Source organism: Mauremys reevesii, linkage group 4, assembly GCF_016161935.1.
Source record: "Mauremys reevesii isolate NIE-2019 linkage group 4, ASM1616193v1, whole genome shotgun sequence".
NCBI classification, from domain to species: Eukaryota; Metazoa; Chordata; order Testudines; family Geoemydidae; genus Mauremys; species Mauremys reevesii.
In genome coordinates this window covers 45,924,620-45,942,301 of record NC_052626.1, presented here as the reverse complement: position 1 = coordinate 45,942,301, position 17,682 = coordinate 45,924,620, and the positions used below count along the sequence as shown (strand labels likewise).

At 39.8% G+C, this 17,682-nt stretch overlaps 1 protein-coding gene across 11 annotated transcripts in view; it reads right to left on the bottom strand.

Moving 5' to 3' along the window:
* RALGAPA1 (Ral GTPase activating protein catalytic subunit alpha 1) overlaps window positions 1-17,682 on the bottom strand; it is a 258,521-nt gene that overhangs the window by 60,871 nt on the left and 179,968 nt on the right. For 9 of the 11 annotated variants that reach the window (XM_039534629.1, XM_039534621.1, XM_039534630.1 and 6 more), the window contains 4 exons: window positions 10,087-10,948; window positions 8,048-8,119; window positions 6,439-6,562; window positions 4,479-4,634 (listed from right to left, as the gene is read on the bottom strand). In XM_039534629.1, coding sequence (XP_039390563.1) covers window positions 4,479-4,634; window positions 6,439-6,562; window positions 8,048-8,119; window positions 10,087-10,948 — 1,214 coding nt within the window. Of the gene's footprint in view, window positions 1-4,478; window positions 4,635-6,438; window positions 6,563-8,047; window positions 8,120-10,086; window positions 10,949-17,682 lie in introns of those variants that run through there. The other 2 variants (XM_039534627.1, XM_039534628.1) reach the window with 2 other exon arrangements.

The following is a 17,682-nucleotide window of genomic DNA, read 5'->3' as shown; positions in this document are numbered from 1 at the left end:
TCATAAGCTCTTCAGGACTGAGACTGTATCTTCTTATGTGCATGAACAGTGGCTAGCATAATGGATCCCCAATCTGAGTTGGGGATTAAAGGCACGACCATATACAAATGATTAAACAATAGAAAGATCATTTATCCATTTAAGCTACAGTATATGCTTTGAACCTCTTCTCCATTGTTAAAAATAAGTAAAAACACTCAACAATTTGGAAAAGCTAAGTTATCTGCAATTTTAAATCAAAATACTTTAAAATATTCTTACTATACAGCCATCACCATGTGTCAGCTTTCCTAATATGTTTATGTTAACTGAATACAAAAGAAATGTGAAATAAATATAACCAGGAGGGATGATCAAATCTAATTTTGATACATTAGTGTCATATGCTGTACATGTTACAATACCAGCCAGACTTAATACTAAGCTGCAGGCTACACTGAGATTTCCAAATGGCAGATTGTTCTAAGTGATACCAAGTATAATTGAAGTAATAAACGATAGAAAAAGCAAAGAACACTGTCAGGAAAAATTTAAGTATTTACTTTTTAAAATTAAATGAGTTAGGTTTGGAAAGGCAAGACAACTGAAATAATGCAGGGCTCAATTTACAGAAAATTCCTTTTATTTATCTCTTGCATTAACCCTTGAACTCTTGCCAAAATTATTTGTAATTTCTAGTACCCACTTATCTAAAGAAGGAAAGAGAAAAAAAACTATTTCCTTTTGTAATGAAAGCTAGTCTTCAAATTTTATTTTGTTTACTTCAAAAATAAAGTTCACTAGAGAAGTACAGCAGAAACAACACAGCAGAAAAATTTAGGAAGCAGCTTCTTATTGCAGCTACTTTTGGCCGTTACATGTATTCAGCATCTATCTAAGGCACCTTCAAACATTTGGTTAAGTTCTTCATAAAATGTTGTTTTAACACATTCATTTTTTTACTCCTGTAAAATAATGGATACGATTAATTGCAATTTTATAAAAATACTAATATTACACTAATGGCCATGCTTTATGGCCTTATGCCTTTGACCACCCAGTTTGTATTAAAATCAAAGCAAAACAATTAGCTATGAATTATAGGTCTATAATTGTTTTGAAGGGCTTTGAGAATGTCAAACCAAGCTTGAGTCATTTATATAGTCACCAAAAGTTTCAGCTGGATTAATAGGCTAATAATTAGAAAATGACCTCTTTTGTTTTAACATCATATGTATAATATATTAATTAAGACACTTTCACACCTTCCCACTCCAAATTTCCTCAAAGTGCTAGCAGTAGCTAGACAGGGGGTAAGCTGCATGGGCGAATCTGTGATATCACTCCCATTGTGGCTTGTGAGATTTTAGAATTCTATCTTAATTTTGACACTTTCATTATAATGTTACTTTTGTAACTGTATTTAAAATAATATTTTCTATTTTGACACATCCTTTCACTTAGAAAAATTCAAAGATAGGATTAAAATTTATCCTTCTCAGAACTCAAAAACACTCTATTCTCTTCCTTTTCAATTCATCTTCTTTTCTGCTCTCTTATCTCTTGACTCCAGTGTTTCTAAGAGAGCCAAGATACTTAAAATTTTATTTACTATTCAGAAAGATTGATAGAAAATAAGTTTTAAATTGGCCTGGCATCTGAAGCACTAGAATCTTGATGCTGAAGTGGTTGGGCTGGCAGGAAGAAGTTTTATTTTAATTAAATTTAATTTCCATTTATAAGATGAACCTACCATCTACCTCTAGGCACATTACAATATAGAAACCAGCAACAATTCTTCAGCCAACCAAAGTACAATAAATAACACTTAAAAACACGGATAAACACGTTCAAAATCCTCAGTGACAGTTCAAGATCCAAGCTCTTCTTCCACACAACTAGAGTATGTCTACGCTGTAAAAACAACAAAACAAAACAAAAAAACCCCATAGCCTGGGTTAACTGACTTGGGCTCAGTAGCAGCGCAGACATCCCTGGTCAGACTGGAGTTTGGGCTCTGAAACCCAGCAACAGGGATGGGTCTCAGACTGTGCAGAAAGGTCTACACTTCTATTTTTAGCCCTGTAGTGCAAGCCTGAGTCGATTGACCAGGGCTCTGAGACATGTTGCTGCATGGTTTTGGCTTTTTTTCAGTGTAGACATACCCTTTTTTATCTCCCTTCGTTTCCTCCCCCTATAGCACCATTTCTGTGACTTCAGTAGCAACAAGTTATATAAATGTGGAATAAAAATCATCTTCTGTTGTCAGGGGTGGCTCTATGTTTTTTTGCCAACCCAAGCACAGCAGTCAGGGAGCCTTCGGCAGCGTTTCAGCGGGAGATCCGCCGGTCACATGGATTTGGCGGCGATTCTGTGGGTGATCTGCCGGTCCCGCGCCTTCGTCGTACCTGCCGCCGAATTGCTGCCGAAACCACGGGACCGGTGGACCTTCTGCAGAAATGCCGCCGAAGGCTCCCTGACGACCGTCCTCTCAGCGACCGGCAGCCCGCCCCCCACGGCTTGCCGCCCCAGGCATGCGCTTGCTGCGCTGGTGCCTGGAACCGCCCGTCTGTTGTAAAAGCTCACATGCTGCACACTGTATCTAACACATCTTAATAATAAAGAATAATATTTTGATTACTACTGTGTATACTGCTGAAGTGTACATATAGGTTATAAAGGTTCCAACTGGAATCAGAGGCCCACTGTGTTGGGCACTGTACAAAACACGAGACATTCTCTACCCTGAAGAGTTTAAAATCTAAATAGACAGACAGAAGATGGGAGGGGAAATAGAGGCATAGAGAGGTAACGTGACAAGACCAAAGTTACACAGCAGGTCAGTGGCTGAGTTAGGAATGGAATCCAGGTCTCCTGACACTCAGTGTAGTACCCTATTCATTAAGACCATACTGCCTCTCAGAATAGTCTAAATCATTGAAGGATGTGATTATGGGTGAAAGCAGAAAGAAATGGGGTTTAGGAAAGAATGTCAAACTAACTGTGAAAATGGTGACTGATTTGTACTTTTTAAAAAATTACATCACCAAAGGACTGGACCAGCTCTGAAATGTGGCTAACGGTATTAGCTATGTGGAAAAGACTGAATTCTCTTGGAAACAGATATAGGATTCAGGCTGCACTTTCTGCTGAAACCTATAACATGTTGTTGTTTTTTTGTTTTTTTAGTTCTTTAACGAATAGTGGAAACAATTTTCATTATGTTTTCCCCACATTGCTTTTTAATCACTCTAATCCAAAAAAGTTATTGATACGTATTTCTGTATGTAAAGTACAGTGGTTTCTTCAAAAGGGCAGAGAAAGGAATCATACTGTTATTAAAAAGTTATGTTATTTTTACTAAGATACTTTAATAATTTGTTTAGAAACCTAAATAATAAACTGACTGCACTTTATGAAATAAAAGAGTAGAGTAGGAAGTACCCATCTTAGGCATGCAAGAAAAATATTTTAATAGTTTAAAAAAATGTATAATGCCACTTTTAGAATTAAAAGTCAGTTTATAACAACAACAACAATAATGATAATAAAGATATAAATTATTTTCTTCAAGTTGAACAAAAAACAAAAAAAAGTCATTAATAATTGAAGTTTGCCAGAGGCATGGCTATTTCTCTCTTTACTGTCGACTATCTAATTTAATTACAAGTATTAAACTCCATGCTGAGGTCAACCAGCCTCACTTCCTCCAATATTACACTTCAACCAGTGCTCATTAATGTGTCTACTGAATGGATTAACACATCTGAAGATATATGTACAGAGGATAGGGGGACAGTCTAATGATAGCCAATTGTTCATTTGTAATAGGACACATGTTCAAGGCCTCAACTTATCATCACTAATATGGAATTTATTAAATTCTAAAGAAAAAATACCAATACAGAAAGCCATTTTTCCCTTAAGGTGGATATAAGAGAGCAGACTTCTGCTGAACATTTGTGTCATCACCAAAGCAATAAAACTAAATTCACTAAATGTTGTCAAGTTCCTAACATTTTGATTTTCTTTTAAAGGCAAATGTTCTATGAACACACTTTGTTTCAGTTATTCTGCAAGTCTTGCAGCTTTCATCTTTGGACCATGTATTCATCAGCTATTTCAAGACGTTAACAGTTCACATCCAGAAGTCTCAAAGCACTAGAACATGTCATTCAGATTTGGAGCTTTTTCTTCCACACAGACTATTAACTCTGTTCCTTTTCCTATCCTTACATCACCATTCCTGTGACCTCAGCAGCAATAAGATGTACAAATGTGACAAAACTCATCTGTGGCAAAATAATTGGCTGGTAGAAAGTAATTTAACAACATTATAGTTCACCCGCCCCAACCAGCTTCAATAATATATAAACTGTTAGAGGAACAAGCATTGTATTATTTTTAGAAAAAACTACTAATTATTTTTAAGGAATGATTTCCTAAAATCCCTTGATATACTGTTACCTAAGGGAAATGCTGTATGCAAAACCACCTACCTTTTTTGTTAAAGAGTCATCTGAATCAGAAGGCATTCTTGTTGACACATGAAACATTACTTCCACTGTAGAGGTAGCAAAATATGGAGTGGTCAATCCAGTGCTTTTGTTTTTTTGCAATCCTCCCATAAAACCACAATGGTTTGTGAGATTCACCTAAGATCAAAGCCCATGTAACATTAGGGGAAAAAAGTAATATCTGGTGGTAAAATACTTTTCAGAGAAAGCCTTTTCAAACATCATATACATTTAAAAAACCCATAATTCTGTTCTGATGCTGATCCTTTTGTACTATTAAGTTTATCTAAAAGAGCAGAGGCTCACTAATTAGAAGGATTTAATTAGAAAAGAAACTAATTGCAGTGAGGGAACATCTATATTTATTGGCACAAGAGGGTATAACAATCTCAGAGACTGGTGGGAAGTAAAGGTTAAAGGGAAAAAAGCAAGAGTGGAAACAGTGGCGTCTTGACACTCTCCTGAGAGCCAGTACTAGCAGTTGCTTTTCTTCTCCTCAGAAGACATGGGGAACGACCACATAAAGAACCATGATGATTATTCTGGCTTTCCAACAGGAAGGAAGGGCAACTGCTATAGTTCTGCTGGCCCCATCACAAATTAAGATATTGCTGTCCCATATTTTTTCCCCATTCCTGAATACTGAAGAGGAAAGTCAGAAGTAATCCTTTTGCAGTGGGTTATTTCTCTTAGCATTATAAATCTAAATTAAATGCCTTTTAAAATTGGGATTACTTTCCTTAACAGCATATTAAATGTTTTAGTCTCTTGGCATGAAATTTTGGATTTTTTTGTTGGTATAATAGCAAATACATTATTGCCTAGTGTGAGATTGAATCGGTTTGATTTAACTTAGTAAAAATGTTGCTGCAGAACTGAAATAACGCATAATAATACTTTATCAGGTTTACAAAACTTCTTTAATTGTAAAAAAAAAGTCTGTTTCCATCAAATTTAAGACTTACCATATTTGCAAATTTTCAGTTATGTCTTTGAATTTCACAATTTTCCATTCTCAAAGTGAAAACGGATGCTTTCTGACAAGAAGAAAAATTCCCTACACTTAGAATGTGTGTGTGGAAAGTCACTAGGCAAACCAAAATTTGCCAGCTTTGGTCAAAGCTTTTTCACAGCTCAAGTCAGGGATGTATTGCCTTGGAATTAACGTACAAATTGAAAAAGCAAGCTTTAGTCATTTAAGCTACTACCGTTTACTGATCATTAAGCAAACTATTTAATATTAATTTCAGGTGGCACTTCCAAGAGAGTCAGAAGCAGTGATGATTCCTGCACTTCCGTGGGACAGGTCTGTACCTAAAGTGTCCTCTTATTGATGGTAGTGGGGGTCTGTCTTGAGCAGCCAGAAAGGGATGGTGATTAGTGTAGCAAAGAGAATTTGGACCAGGGGAGAGTCAATAGAAGAGAACTATATTTAACTAATGCTTCTTGGTGAAAGAGATAGGGGTATGTGTGTGTCTGTCTCGCTCTCTACTAGGCAAGGAGAAGACGATGAGAGAAGCAGCATGCCATTATTTCTCCAACTCCCAAATCTGAGCAATGTGCAGAACCTTTAACAGATTTAACACCTTTCTGGCCTACACAACAATACAGACATAGTCTAGTTAGTGTATACAAGTCAGGAACAGGGTGGCTTGTTGAACAGCCTCTGATTATGTAGAAGCTTCCACAGGTTCACCTTTCAAAGCCAGTAAAGCTTTGCTGTCTCAACAGTTCATCTACATAGCATCACTGATATAAGTATAACCAGAATTTCTCTTAGTGTCCTATTTTCAGAATAAGATGTTTCGATAATTGTGAGCAGTAATAAGGAATAATAGAGATGGAAGAGTAGAGAGAAAAACAATCAGCCTCCCATTTTATATTTGTTTTCTACAATCTAACACAAAACTCAGAAGATATAAATAAAACTTAAAACAGATACCTCCCAACCAAGGCCTGCTACAAAATCCTCATAGGCTTGGCTTCCTCCAGTGTTAGTAAGGATGGAATGTTTATCTTCTTGTCCCTCAGCAACATAAAATACTGCAATCTTGTGTGTCTCTCGGCTGTAAAACATAGGATTGTCATTGGATTGTCACTAAGAGTTCACTTTCAAGTCTTAACACAGACAGAAAATGCAAACACTACCCACAGATCATAGCTTTCAGAATCAAAAAGGCAATGAAAGTGCAGTACAATTAAAATAAGTCTCTTTCTGTTCTTTGACCATCTTCTATCTTTTCATGTTCTTATCCTCTTTTCTATTCCTTTGCCTTCTCTTTTACAGTTTGCTAATAGGAACTTTCACGTGTGAAGGATCAATTCAGCAATCGGCTGAAATTAGCAGCAACAAATGGTATAATAATGTATTCAGAAAGTTGAGTAAGAGATTTACAGCTGAAGACATGAAATAAGCAAAACCCATGGTTTGGACATTATTTTACATTATGAAGAAGACCCTTCATTACCATTAATAGTGATAATCCTTGTGAATGATAAATGTGTCTCAGGAAGATGAATTTAATATCCTCAAGTAGCAAGGTAACTTCTTGTGTCCCTGGACTGCTGATTGGTGGATATAGAGTTGAGCAACTTAACAGTTTCCCACAACTGTCCTACTAATTCTGAAATTACTAATTCTATAGCTGTTGACACAGTCACGTGATCCTTGGAGGACAACTGACAAAATGCAGAGTAGCCAGCAAATTGTTAAATTCCTTGGCCCATTCTTTAATGCATTTAATTCTGCCTTTCATATTCAAAAATACCTCCCAATAAAGAGAAAGAGCACTAAGCAAAATTTAAGATCTTTTAAAAACTAAATGCATCTCCAAAACTTTCACTTATTTTGAAGCTAACCTACAATGGGAATAAACACTGAGATCTCAACAATGCCACTTGTGTACTAGATGATATTTCTCTAACATCCACTACTGAGAGCCTACATATAATGTACTTAAATGCCCACAGATGCTACTTTGGTGTCCATTCATAAAAGATCTAATAAAACATCTTAAAAGAGAAACTACAAGCCTGAAAAAGTGGCTTGCAGTGGACAGTGACTGAAACCTTTGTTGGTCACTAGTTCATCCTGAAATAGCTTTAGCTTTCCATGAGAACCTCAACTCTAATCACTTTCATTCCTTCTCAAATATCGATGGCTTTGATCCACAGCTATAAAATTAGTTTCAAAGCTATTGGAACTGAATTTTAGAATGTATCCCTTTTATTAGATATGTAAATACAGCATTTGGGCATTATAGCACGTTTCCATAATTTACATGGAACACAGAAAAAATCATATTTGACAGATGAATTATTTATTTTGAGGGTGGGGGTTTATTCTCTTTCAGGATAATCTATTAATTAAATATTCATTTCATTTTAGTTTCACTTAAGTTTTAGCATGTACTGCTTCCAAAATTTAGTGAACATGAATCACTTAGTGGAACATAAACTAGTCTCCAATTGCATATAAAAAATAGCTGTACAAACTCACTTTGAAAAATAAAATAGTTAGGTAATTAGGCAGTTTTTAAAAGATAACTTACCATTGTCTTGAGTCCAAATTTCTAAGTTCTCGAATTAACTTTTCATTTTTTTTCAGGAGATGAAAGCTCCTTCTAAATAGAGAAAAAATTAATAACATTTTTGTTACCTGTCCCGTAATGGGCATAGGACAATACAAGAAAATATTTCAGTTCCAGTCATGCAATCACCTACAATTTTCTTCTCAAATTTCCTTTAAAAATAAGTTATACTCGTTGTCAATTTTATGCCAGAAGGTCTTCTGCATTCTTCTTAAAGTCCTCAGCATAACTCTACATTTGCCCACTTTCCTCTCTCAACCTAGTGACTTCAGTTGTCTGCAGATGACTGGACAGGACTCCCTTTGGAGCCCATATCATTTACTACGTAGTAGGCCTGAGGATAGCTGCTTAGTGATACACGATGGATTCATAGATACCAAGGCCAGAAGGGACCATTTGTGATCATCTAGCCTGACCTCCTGTATAACACAAGCCATAGAACTTACCCAAAATAATTCCTAGAGCATATCTTCTAGAAAACCATCCAAACTTGATTTAAAAATTGTTAGTGATAGAGACCCTTCATGATCCTTGGAAAATTGTTCCAATGGTTAACTAGTTTAAAATTTACACCAAATTCCGGTCCAGAATTTGTGTAGCTTCAACTACCAGCATCAGATTGTGTTATATTTTTCTCTGCTGGATTGAAAAGTCCACAACAAAATATTTGTTCCCTGTGTAGATACTTATAGACTATATCCAAGTCAACCCTTAATCTATTTTTACAAAGAGAAGGTTGAGTCTATCACTATAAATCAGGTTTCCCCACAATCTACCAGCCCAGAGAGTGCATTAAAAACTGAACTCTACATTCCTGAACTGCAGAGCAAGACAGAGTACATCAGCCCACCTTGTCATCTGTAATGCTTTTTGTTTTTTAAGAAAAAACAAAATAACCACTATCCAATTTTTAGACCTACTTAAGATACCCAAAAAATATACTGAAGTGAGATTAGGAGCAGTACCCATTGGAAAACAGGCTGCTTTGGCAAACTAAAAGCCCATTAAGTATTAAGAATGGTAACAAATGGGTTGCAGCCAAAGTTCTTTGTGATCCAAATGTTTCACTCATACGACTGCAATATTATTTTACTGATCCAGACTTATTCTAGCTCTATAGAATATCCATTTTCCCTTCACAGTAGGTAAGTATTTTGATTCAGCATTTCACTCAACAGAGAGATATGATTTTAGAAACGCCCTTACGTTCTGGGATACGAATTCTGTATTTTAAAAAAAAACAAAAAACAGTACTGTCAATACAAGTAGTACCTCTCTTTCTCACTGAAATTTTTTTACCTCCTATTGTTATTTGCAACATTCAAGAGTATGCAGATTGAAAAAATGAGAGGAAAAAACCTCTCTACTTTTCAGATGTACATTTGTGCACTTTTCTAGGGAGAGGACATATGCATCCCCTTTCCTCTGGTAGGGCAAGAGGGTGTTTATCAGTAACAGCACCAACAAACTTCCTGCTATTCCAGAGCTTGGGTCTGGTAGGGCAAGGTGCCGTCTTCCCCATATCCCTACAGAAGCATGGAAGGAGAGCAGAGACGAGGCAGCAAGGGTGTCTTTCTCCACCAATCTAAGGCTTCTTAATGGAGCTGCTGAGGAGAGCAGAGTAGGGAGAGAGGGTATTCTCCCACCAATAGTATCCCTGCACTGAGCTGGAAAGGAGGTCATCTGTCTTCAATTCCCGTTTGCATGGATCTTAGGGAGAAACAAGATCAGCAGGCTGTTCCCTCCTCTCCCAGTCTCTCCACACGGTGGGATGAAAGTAATAAAACAATCTTCTTCCTCCTTAGTAGATACCCACTCCCCCATCTCAAAAATTCTGCTGTCAGTTGGCCAAAGGCATTCTTGGCCTAACCAGTTCTACTGCCTAAAGTTAGGAGGATTAATAAAATGATGAAGGAGAGTTACATAATTGTTACCAAACACTGTACTTTTAAACCAATAGTAATTTGTGTTACAAAACAGGATTTTTTTTTTTTTTTTACCTTTTATCCCATGAATTCATTCCCAATATACTGAGAAGTAATCTGCAATAGTAAAATGCCGACTGGGGCTTTTGTGGAGTTGGCTCATCCTGTTCCACAGCCTTCATATTTAAGTCATTGAAGTGTTTTTCAACAAATTCTCTCTCTTCTGTGTGTTGTTTAAGGATAGCATTGATGACATCATTTTCTTGTTTCTCTGAGATGCAGATAGGTTGAGGAGCAGGTATGTTCAGTGAGACGCCTGCTCTCTGTAAGCATTCAGGACTAGTGACACCTAAATAATGTAACAGTTCATCAAGAGAATCTTCTTCTTCCCTAATTGTATCCCACGTTGGCACAGTTTCTCTAAATTTCCTTTTTATCTGAAGTGCAATTCCATCCCTTACAGATACATCCTCTACATGATCAGATGATGGGGCATCTTCTGGTTTCTCTTGCTGAAATACAGAAAGTGCCAAAAAAGTATGTTCTGATAATCCACATAAAGATGATGGCCCATACAAAATGGCAGAATCCCATGAGTATTTACCAGACAGATCACGCACTATAATTCTGACATTTGAATTAGCAGATGCAAGTCCAGCAGACAATCCTCCTCCAGGCATATTCTCTTCTGCTTGGATTTGTATACAAGAGACTAAAGTAGTGTTGTTTAACACAAAGAACTGGAGGTTTGGGCTCTCAAAAAGTTCAGGAGAAAGCTCAGGACTTTCATTGTAAGGATTGTCATTGTTCTCACAAACTTGACTGGTTAGCATAGCAGGGCCTCCACTCATCGGATAGTGGCCTAAGTGGTTCACCAGATGTGTTATCACAGTACGAGCGGCAACAGAGATTAAGCCTTGTTGCATGTGAGTTTTCACTGTAAGATAAAGAACACTGTATTTAAAACTTAAATTTTGGGAAGCAACATGGAGATTTAAACATTTATTTTGGATTTTTATTGCCTAGATTTTTCAACAAAGAATGAGCTTTATGAGACTAGGACACACCTAAAACAACTCGGGAAAATATGGATTTCCAGGAACTTTAGTTCTAAGTGTGAAGAAAAAAGTAAAATAATCACACTGTTACAGAAAGAATAAACAGTCTATAATTGTAGAGCTTAGCCCATTTTCTCACCATAGCTTTTATGTAGAGCATGGGTCCACTTAGATATACAATAGTGATTCTTAAATTATTGAAAATAGATCTTAAGTTGCTGCTGAACTAGAAGCTATTGCATGATAATCAGTCCAACATCACAAGCAACAGATTTTTATATTTTGGCACAGTAGTACTCTGATGAGGAAAAACACAGCTATAAGTGTGTGCAAAAAAAATATCTAATCACCCTAATTGCCCAAGGGAGTATACAGCTCCAGGTTAAATTAAGAATGACAGTGGATCATTTGAAAACATTGATCAAAGCTCAGGCTATTTATATACAGCAAACTCTAGCAGTAACAAAACAGAAAATAAAAATCTTACATTGAAACTGAAAAAAATATGTACACATGAAAAATTTCTGGGAAAAATCAGCAAGGGAAAGAGGTAAGTTAATCTTGTCAATTCTGTCTAAGTTTCATCTTGCTAAAGGTACCGGAGAAAAATGGGACTTCTATTCTTTCTTCTTTGCCAAAGATTTTCCACTCTTCTGGAAATTATATTAATTTGTAACAAAGGTTTCATAATTTTTATAACAAGCCAAGCATGCCTAAGAATTATTTTTTTAAACCACACTCTGAGCTGGATTCTCTGGTCCATTAAGTCCACTTTGTGATACTCATACAGTGCAAAGTGGCCTTAAACCAGTTGAAGATAACTGGTGGAGAATTCTTCCTGCACAGGGGAGATCTCCACTGGTACTACTAACCCCTTTCCTCTCTCCCTGCCACCTCTATAGTGTAAATGGAAGGAGTGGGTATATTGGGAGCAGAGCACAGGGAGTGGAGGGTGTGTGCCAGAGCAGAGCTTTGTTCAGCCACAGCTTCCACCGGAGGGGCTGAGTAGTCCTGAATATGCAAGTCATAATGGGGCTCCCTGCAGATCCTCCTCTTAGACAAAGAAAAGAAACAAGGTCCCATTTTCAGAATTAGGTAGTCTGTACATGATTGTAAAATATTACTAGAAAGTGTGGGTTTCCTTGGATTTTTAGTAGAAATCTATTGGACTGCCCCTTTCCTTTCTAGCCTCTTCCTCTTTCCATGCAAAATTTAAGAGAATATACCCAATGTCCACTTTAGGGGATAAACTGGAGTAAACCAAACCATTTCCTTTACGCTATATAAGTTACAGTAATTTTTATGCTAAGCAATAAATATTGCTTAACAATATACATAAAACAGTTTAAGGCACAAGGTTTCTTGAGCGCTTTGGCAAAATAAGGGTAAAATGTATAACAATGAATTTCTGTGAAAATTATTTAATGCACGCATTTAGCAAAGCGTGGAGTGCATTTTGCTCTAACTGTTGACAGTAATTACTGATACATATATCTTTGTCTTCTGAGTGCAACAGAAAGCATAAATACGGCAATGTTTAAAATATCTAAAAATCATTCAAGAATGTTAATTTACACAAGTCTTCACAAAAGCAAAGTCTCAATTTGGAATAGCTGAATAGCATCACCCAGATGTTAACTATTTAAATCATTTAACAAATTCTACTGCATGCCAAAAAATAGGCAAAATTCAAGCGCCTAGTTAATGTTTACAAAATGATCTGAAAATAGCTGAAAATGTAGTATCATTACATATTAAGTGGATTTGACAATGTAGATAAGAGACCAAGAAAAAAATATTCTGGCTTCTTTAGTCTCTCTCATGGTTGAAAACAGAGACTCTTTAAAAACAAGAAATCAAAGCCCAGATATGGGGAAACCATGCAAGGAAATTAAGTTATAGTGCCATCTGCTGAAAAGTAGTAAGGACTTGCAAGCAAGTTTGTACAAGTCTTCTAGTGAAATGAATGGGAGACTCTGAAAGTGAAACTTATCAAAGATTGTACTAACCATATTTCTGGGGGAATTCTGCACTAAAAATTAAAAATTCTGTGCACAATATTCTCAAATTCTGCAAAATTTTGTATATTTTATTTTTATATATATTTGATCAATATAATCACACCAGTTTCAATTATTTTTGGTCATTTATTTCAAAATACCTGTCAGCAAGTATGTCTGTAACAATACAGACAACAAAAAAGATTCAGAAAGTGTTTTTTGACAAATAGATTCCTTATTAGGCATATTAATACAGAACCCTGAGTAATAATTTATTTAAACTACAATATGGAACCATATTTCCCGCACCTCTCAGAAGGAGTGGAAAGGCTTGGGGGAGTCAGGGATAATGGAGGAGCGGAAGGAGAGGGAAGTAATTGCTGGGAAGGAGCCTGGGTCTGAGCTTGAAAGGTTATTGGGTATGGGTGGGAAAAATATGGAACAGGTTTTTTTGGGGGGAGAGGGGGGGACACAGGGAGGAACTGTTAGGGAGATTCCCCCATGCAGACCCCTAGCCTCTCCCATTTGGTCAGGCACATCTGCCCCTGCAACCTCTGGCTACATGTGTCCATCCACCCCCACTCAGGCATGCCCCTTCCCCCTGTAGATCTGCACCTCCTTCCCCCTCTGCCCATGTGGTCCTGCACCTCTACTCCCATTCAGCCCCTGCCAGTCTGTTCTCCCCCATTAGCCCTTATGAGTCCCTGTCTGATGCCCCAGCAGCTCCACGCTGTCTATCTCCCCATAGCCCTGGCCCGACATGGGCTGTGAAGAAGGCAGGCTCTTTCTCTTCCCTAGCTGGCTGGGAGCAGCTGCTATGTTCTAGCACCACAATGCCCTCTGGTGGGCAAAAGGCAGAACTGCAGCAACATTCCAGCAGAAGCTTTTTTCTGCACAAAATATTAAAAATATGCACAGCTCATTAATTATGCATTGAGTCTAGGGGAGTGGCGCAGAATTCCCCCAGAAGCGTAACCAGTAAAGGAAGCTCTGCTATTGGATCATCTTTGCTGCAGATATTTACTCTAAGTGACTAGCACACAGTTGGTGTTGTACAAACAAATATTATACTACTACTTTTGGGTTCCCGGGAGCATAGCAACTTTATATTCCCAATTTGTTGGCATTTCAAATTTGAGTCACCCTTAAGTGCTTTAGCTGATGCATCTCTGAAGGGTCAATCCATCCATCCATGTTTGTATACATGTCGCCACAGAGTAAAAACAGATCGACTGAAAGCTTTAAAAAGAAATGAAAGCTTGATAATGAGATAAGCAAGTGACTGCCGCTCTGTGAATTGGTTATTAGTAATTTCTATATGGTATTGCCTAAAGGCCCCAAATGAGATCAAGGTTGCATTGTGCTAGACATTGTACACACTTATGCACAGAGAGTAACTTGTGCCATAAAGAGCTTACAGTTTAAATAGACAGACAAAGGGTGGCAGGGGTACCACAGAGAGGTGAAGTGACTTGCCCAAGGTCATGCAGCAGTTCAGTGGCAGAACCAAGAATAGAATCCAAGTCTACTGACTTCCAGAGCAGTGTCCTATTTTTTTGAGTACACTGCCTCTTAAGAATGCCACTTATTGGAAACCCGTTAACTTCCTCCCCCCAACAAATTTGGAATTTCTTTCTTAGAGTTCCTGCTCTTTATAGAAAAGAAAGAGTTCCCTGAAGAGGGAAGGAGGGGCTGAGGGTTCATTATAAATTTAGTCAATGTATATTTTAAGAACTGCTCTACCAAAACAAAAATGTCCAAAACAAAAACAGTTACATACTACAAAAAAAAGTATGCAGAATATGCCAAATGGCTATTTAGCATATATCTAACAAAAATTTGCAGGGCATATACTGCTCTGGCCCACCTACAATGTGTAGTTAGCGCCCTTCAAACCATCTTTACTGCAAGTGTATAATGACTGATCTACTCCGATAAGTGACGAATCAGAAGGGTAGCCGTGTTAGTCTGGATAGGTAAAAGCGACAAAGAGTCCTGTGGCACCTTATAGACTAACAGACGTATTGGAGCATAAGCTTTCGTGGGTGAATGCCCACTTCATCAGACGTAGAAGTGGGTATTCACCCACGAAAGCTTATGCTGCAATACGTCTGTTAGTCTATAAGGTGCCACAGGACTCTTTGTTGCTCTGATAAGTGATTAATCCTTTTAGAACATAAGCACCAAATTATATAAACTGAGAGATGAGAAACCACCTTAATGAATACACTCCTGTTCCTTCTCTCCCTTACATTCAGTTTCTCTTTCCCTTGACTTGACCATTCTACTCTGTTTTTCTTTCCTTCATTCAGCCCACTTCATTGATCTACATAGGAACATTGGACATATGACCAGAAAGGACCTCCTGAGTCATCAAGTCCAGTCCTTTGCTATCACACGCAACTTCATCATATAATCCATCATAAACTTCTGAAGCTCCATCTTAAAACTCTTCTATGGTTAGACACCTACTTCTAATTTCCAGCCTAAATTTATTTATGTCGAGTTTATAGCCATTTGTTCTTGTGCCAACATTCTCCTTTTGCTTAAACAGCGCTTTTCCCTCCTTGGTGTTTACACCCCTAATGTCTTTAAATTGAGAAGTCATATCCCCTTTCAACTTCTGTTTTGCTAGGCCAGGGGTCGGCAACCTTTCAGAAGCGGTGTGCCGAGTCTTCATTTATTCACTCTAATTTAAGGTTTCGTGTGCCGGTAATACATTTTAACGTTTTTTAGAAGGTCTCTCTCTATAAGTCTATATATTATATAACTAAACTAGTGTTGTATTGTAAAATAAACAGGGTTTTCAAAATGTTAAAGAAGCTTCATTTAAAATGAAATTAAAATGTTGATCTTACGCTGCCGGCCCGCTCAGCCCGCTGCTGGTCTGGGGTTCTGTTCACCTAGGCCGGCAGTGGGCTGAGTGGGGCCTGCGGCCTGGACCCCGGCTGGCCAGGGTCCGTCAGCCAGAACCCCAGACCAGCAGCGGGCTGTGCGGGGCTGGCGGCCAGGACCCAGAGGGCTGGGGGCAGGGTATGTGGGGGGGGGAGGGTGTAGGTGTCAGGGCAGAGGGGGCTGGGTATGGGTGGGGGTGCCAGAGTCACGGCTGGGGTTGCGGGTGGAGGGGGCATGAAGGAGTCAAGCAGAGGGCTGGGTATGTATGAGGGAGGTACAGGGCTCAGGGCAGGAGCCTGGGGGGGGGGTGCGGGGCTCAAGGCAGAGGGCGTGGTGTGTGTGTGTGTGTGGGGGGTTGGGGGTCAGGGCTCAGGGGAGAGTGCTGGGTGACTGCCCCCCTAAAAACTCTCAACCCCGCTGCTCCTTGTCCCCTGACTACCCCCTCTGGGACCCCACCCCCTATCTAAGCCTCCCTGTTCCTTGTCCCCAGACTGGACTCTACCTCCTACCTGTCCCCTGACTGCCCTGACCCTTATCCACACCCCCGTCCCCAGCCAGACCCCCGGGACTCCCATGCCTATCGAACCACTCCCTGCCCCCTGACAGGATCCCCAGAACTCACGACTCATCCAACCCCTCCCCACTCCCTGCCTGCCCCAACCCCTCTCCACACCCCTGCCTCCTGACAGGACCCCCAGAACTCCCGATTCATACAACCCCCCCCCAGCTCCTGGTCCCCTGACCACCCCTTTCAGAGACCCCTCACCCTAACTCCCCCCCCCGCAGGACCCTCCTTGCTCCTGGTCCCCTGACTGCCCTGACCCCTATTCACCCCCACCCCTAACAGACCCCGGGATTCCCATGCCCCATCCAACCCTCCCCGCACCTAACCACCCCCCCCGGGATCCCACCCCCCCCCTCCAACTCACCCTGCTCCCTGTCCCCTAAGTGCTCCCACCCCGTATCCAACCCCCCCAGCCCTGGGCCCCTTACCATGAGGCTCCACACAGAGCTAGATACGCTGCTCCACGGGAGCACACAGCCCCGCCCCTCTGGTTGAGTGGGGAGCGTGTCTGTCTCCCTGCGGAGCCAAAAATTGCCCTCGGGAGCGCGCAGCCCCAACCCCCAGAGTGCTGCGCGCGGCGGCATGGCTCCAGGAGAGGGGAGAAGGCGGGGGAGGGGTCGGCAGCTTGCTGCGCTCGACCCCGCGGCTTGCCGTGCCGGGAGAGTGGGGCCATTTGCCCACCCCATGCGCACAGCTATGCTTCTGCTCCCTGCCCCCACGGGGGAAGTGGAGGGCAGAGGAGAGCATGCCGGGCTGGGCAGGATTTTTAGTGGCATGCAGGAGTCCCAGCAGGCTCCAGCATGCCATTAAAAATTGGCTCGCATGCCGTCTTTGGCACGCGTGCCATAGGTTGCCGACCCCTGTGCTAGGCTAAGCAAGCCAAGTTCTTTTAGTCTCCTCTTGTAAGATAAGCTTTCTTCATTCCCCATATCATCCTAGTAGCCCTTTTCTGCACATGTTCTAGTTTGAATTCACTTTCTTGAACATGCGTGACTGGAATTTTTCCACGGCCACATAAGATTGGTGGCTCTTAGATTGTGATCTACTAATACTCTCCCCCACCCCGCAAGTCTTTCTCCTCTCTTGTTTCCAATTGATGAGCCCCCAGATCTGCCTTTGTGGTTTACACTGCTGCTCTCACTGTTGTTAATAC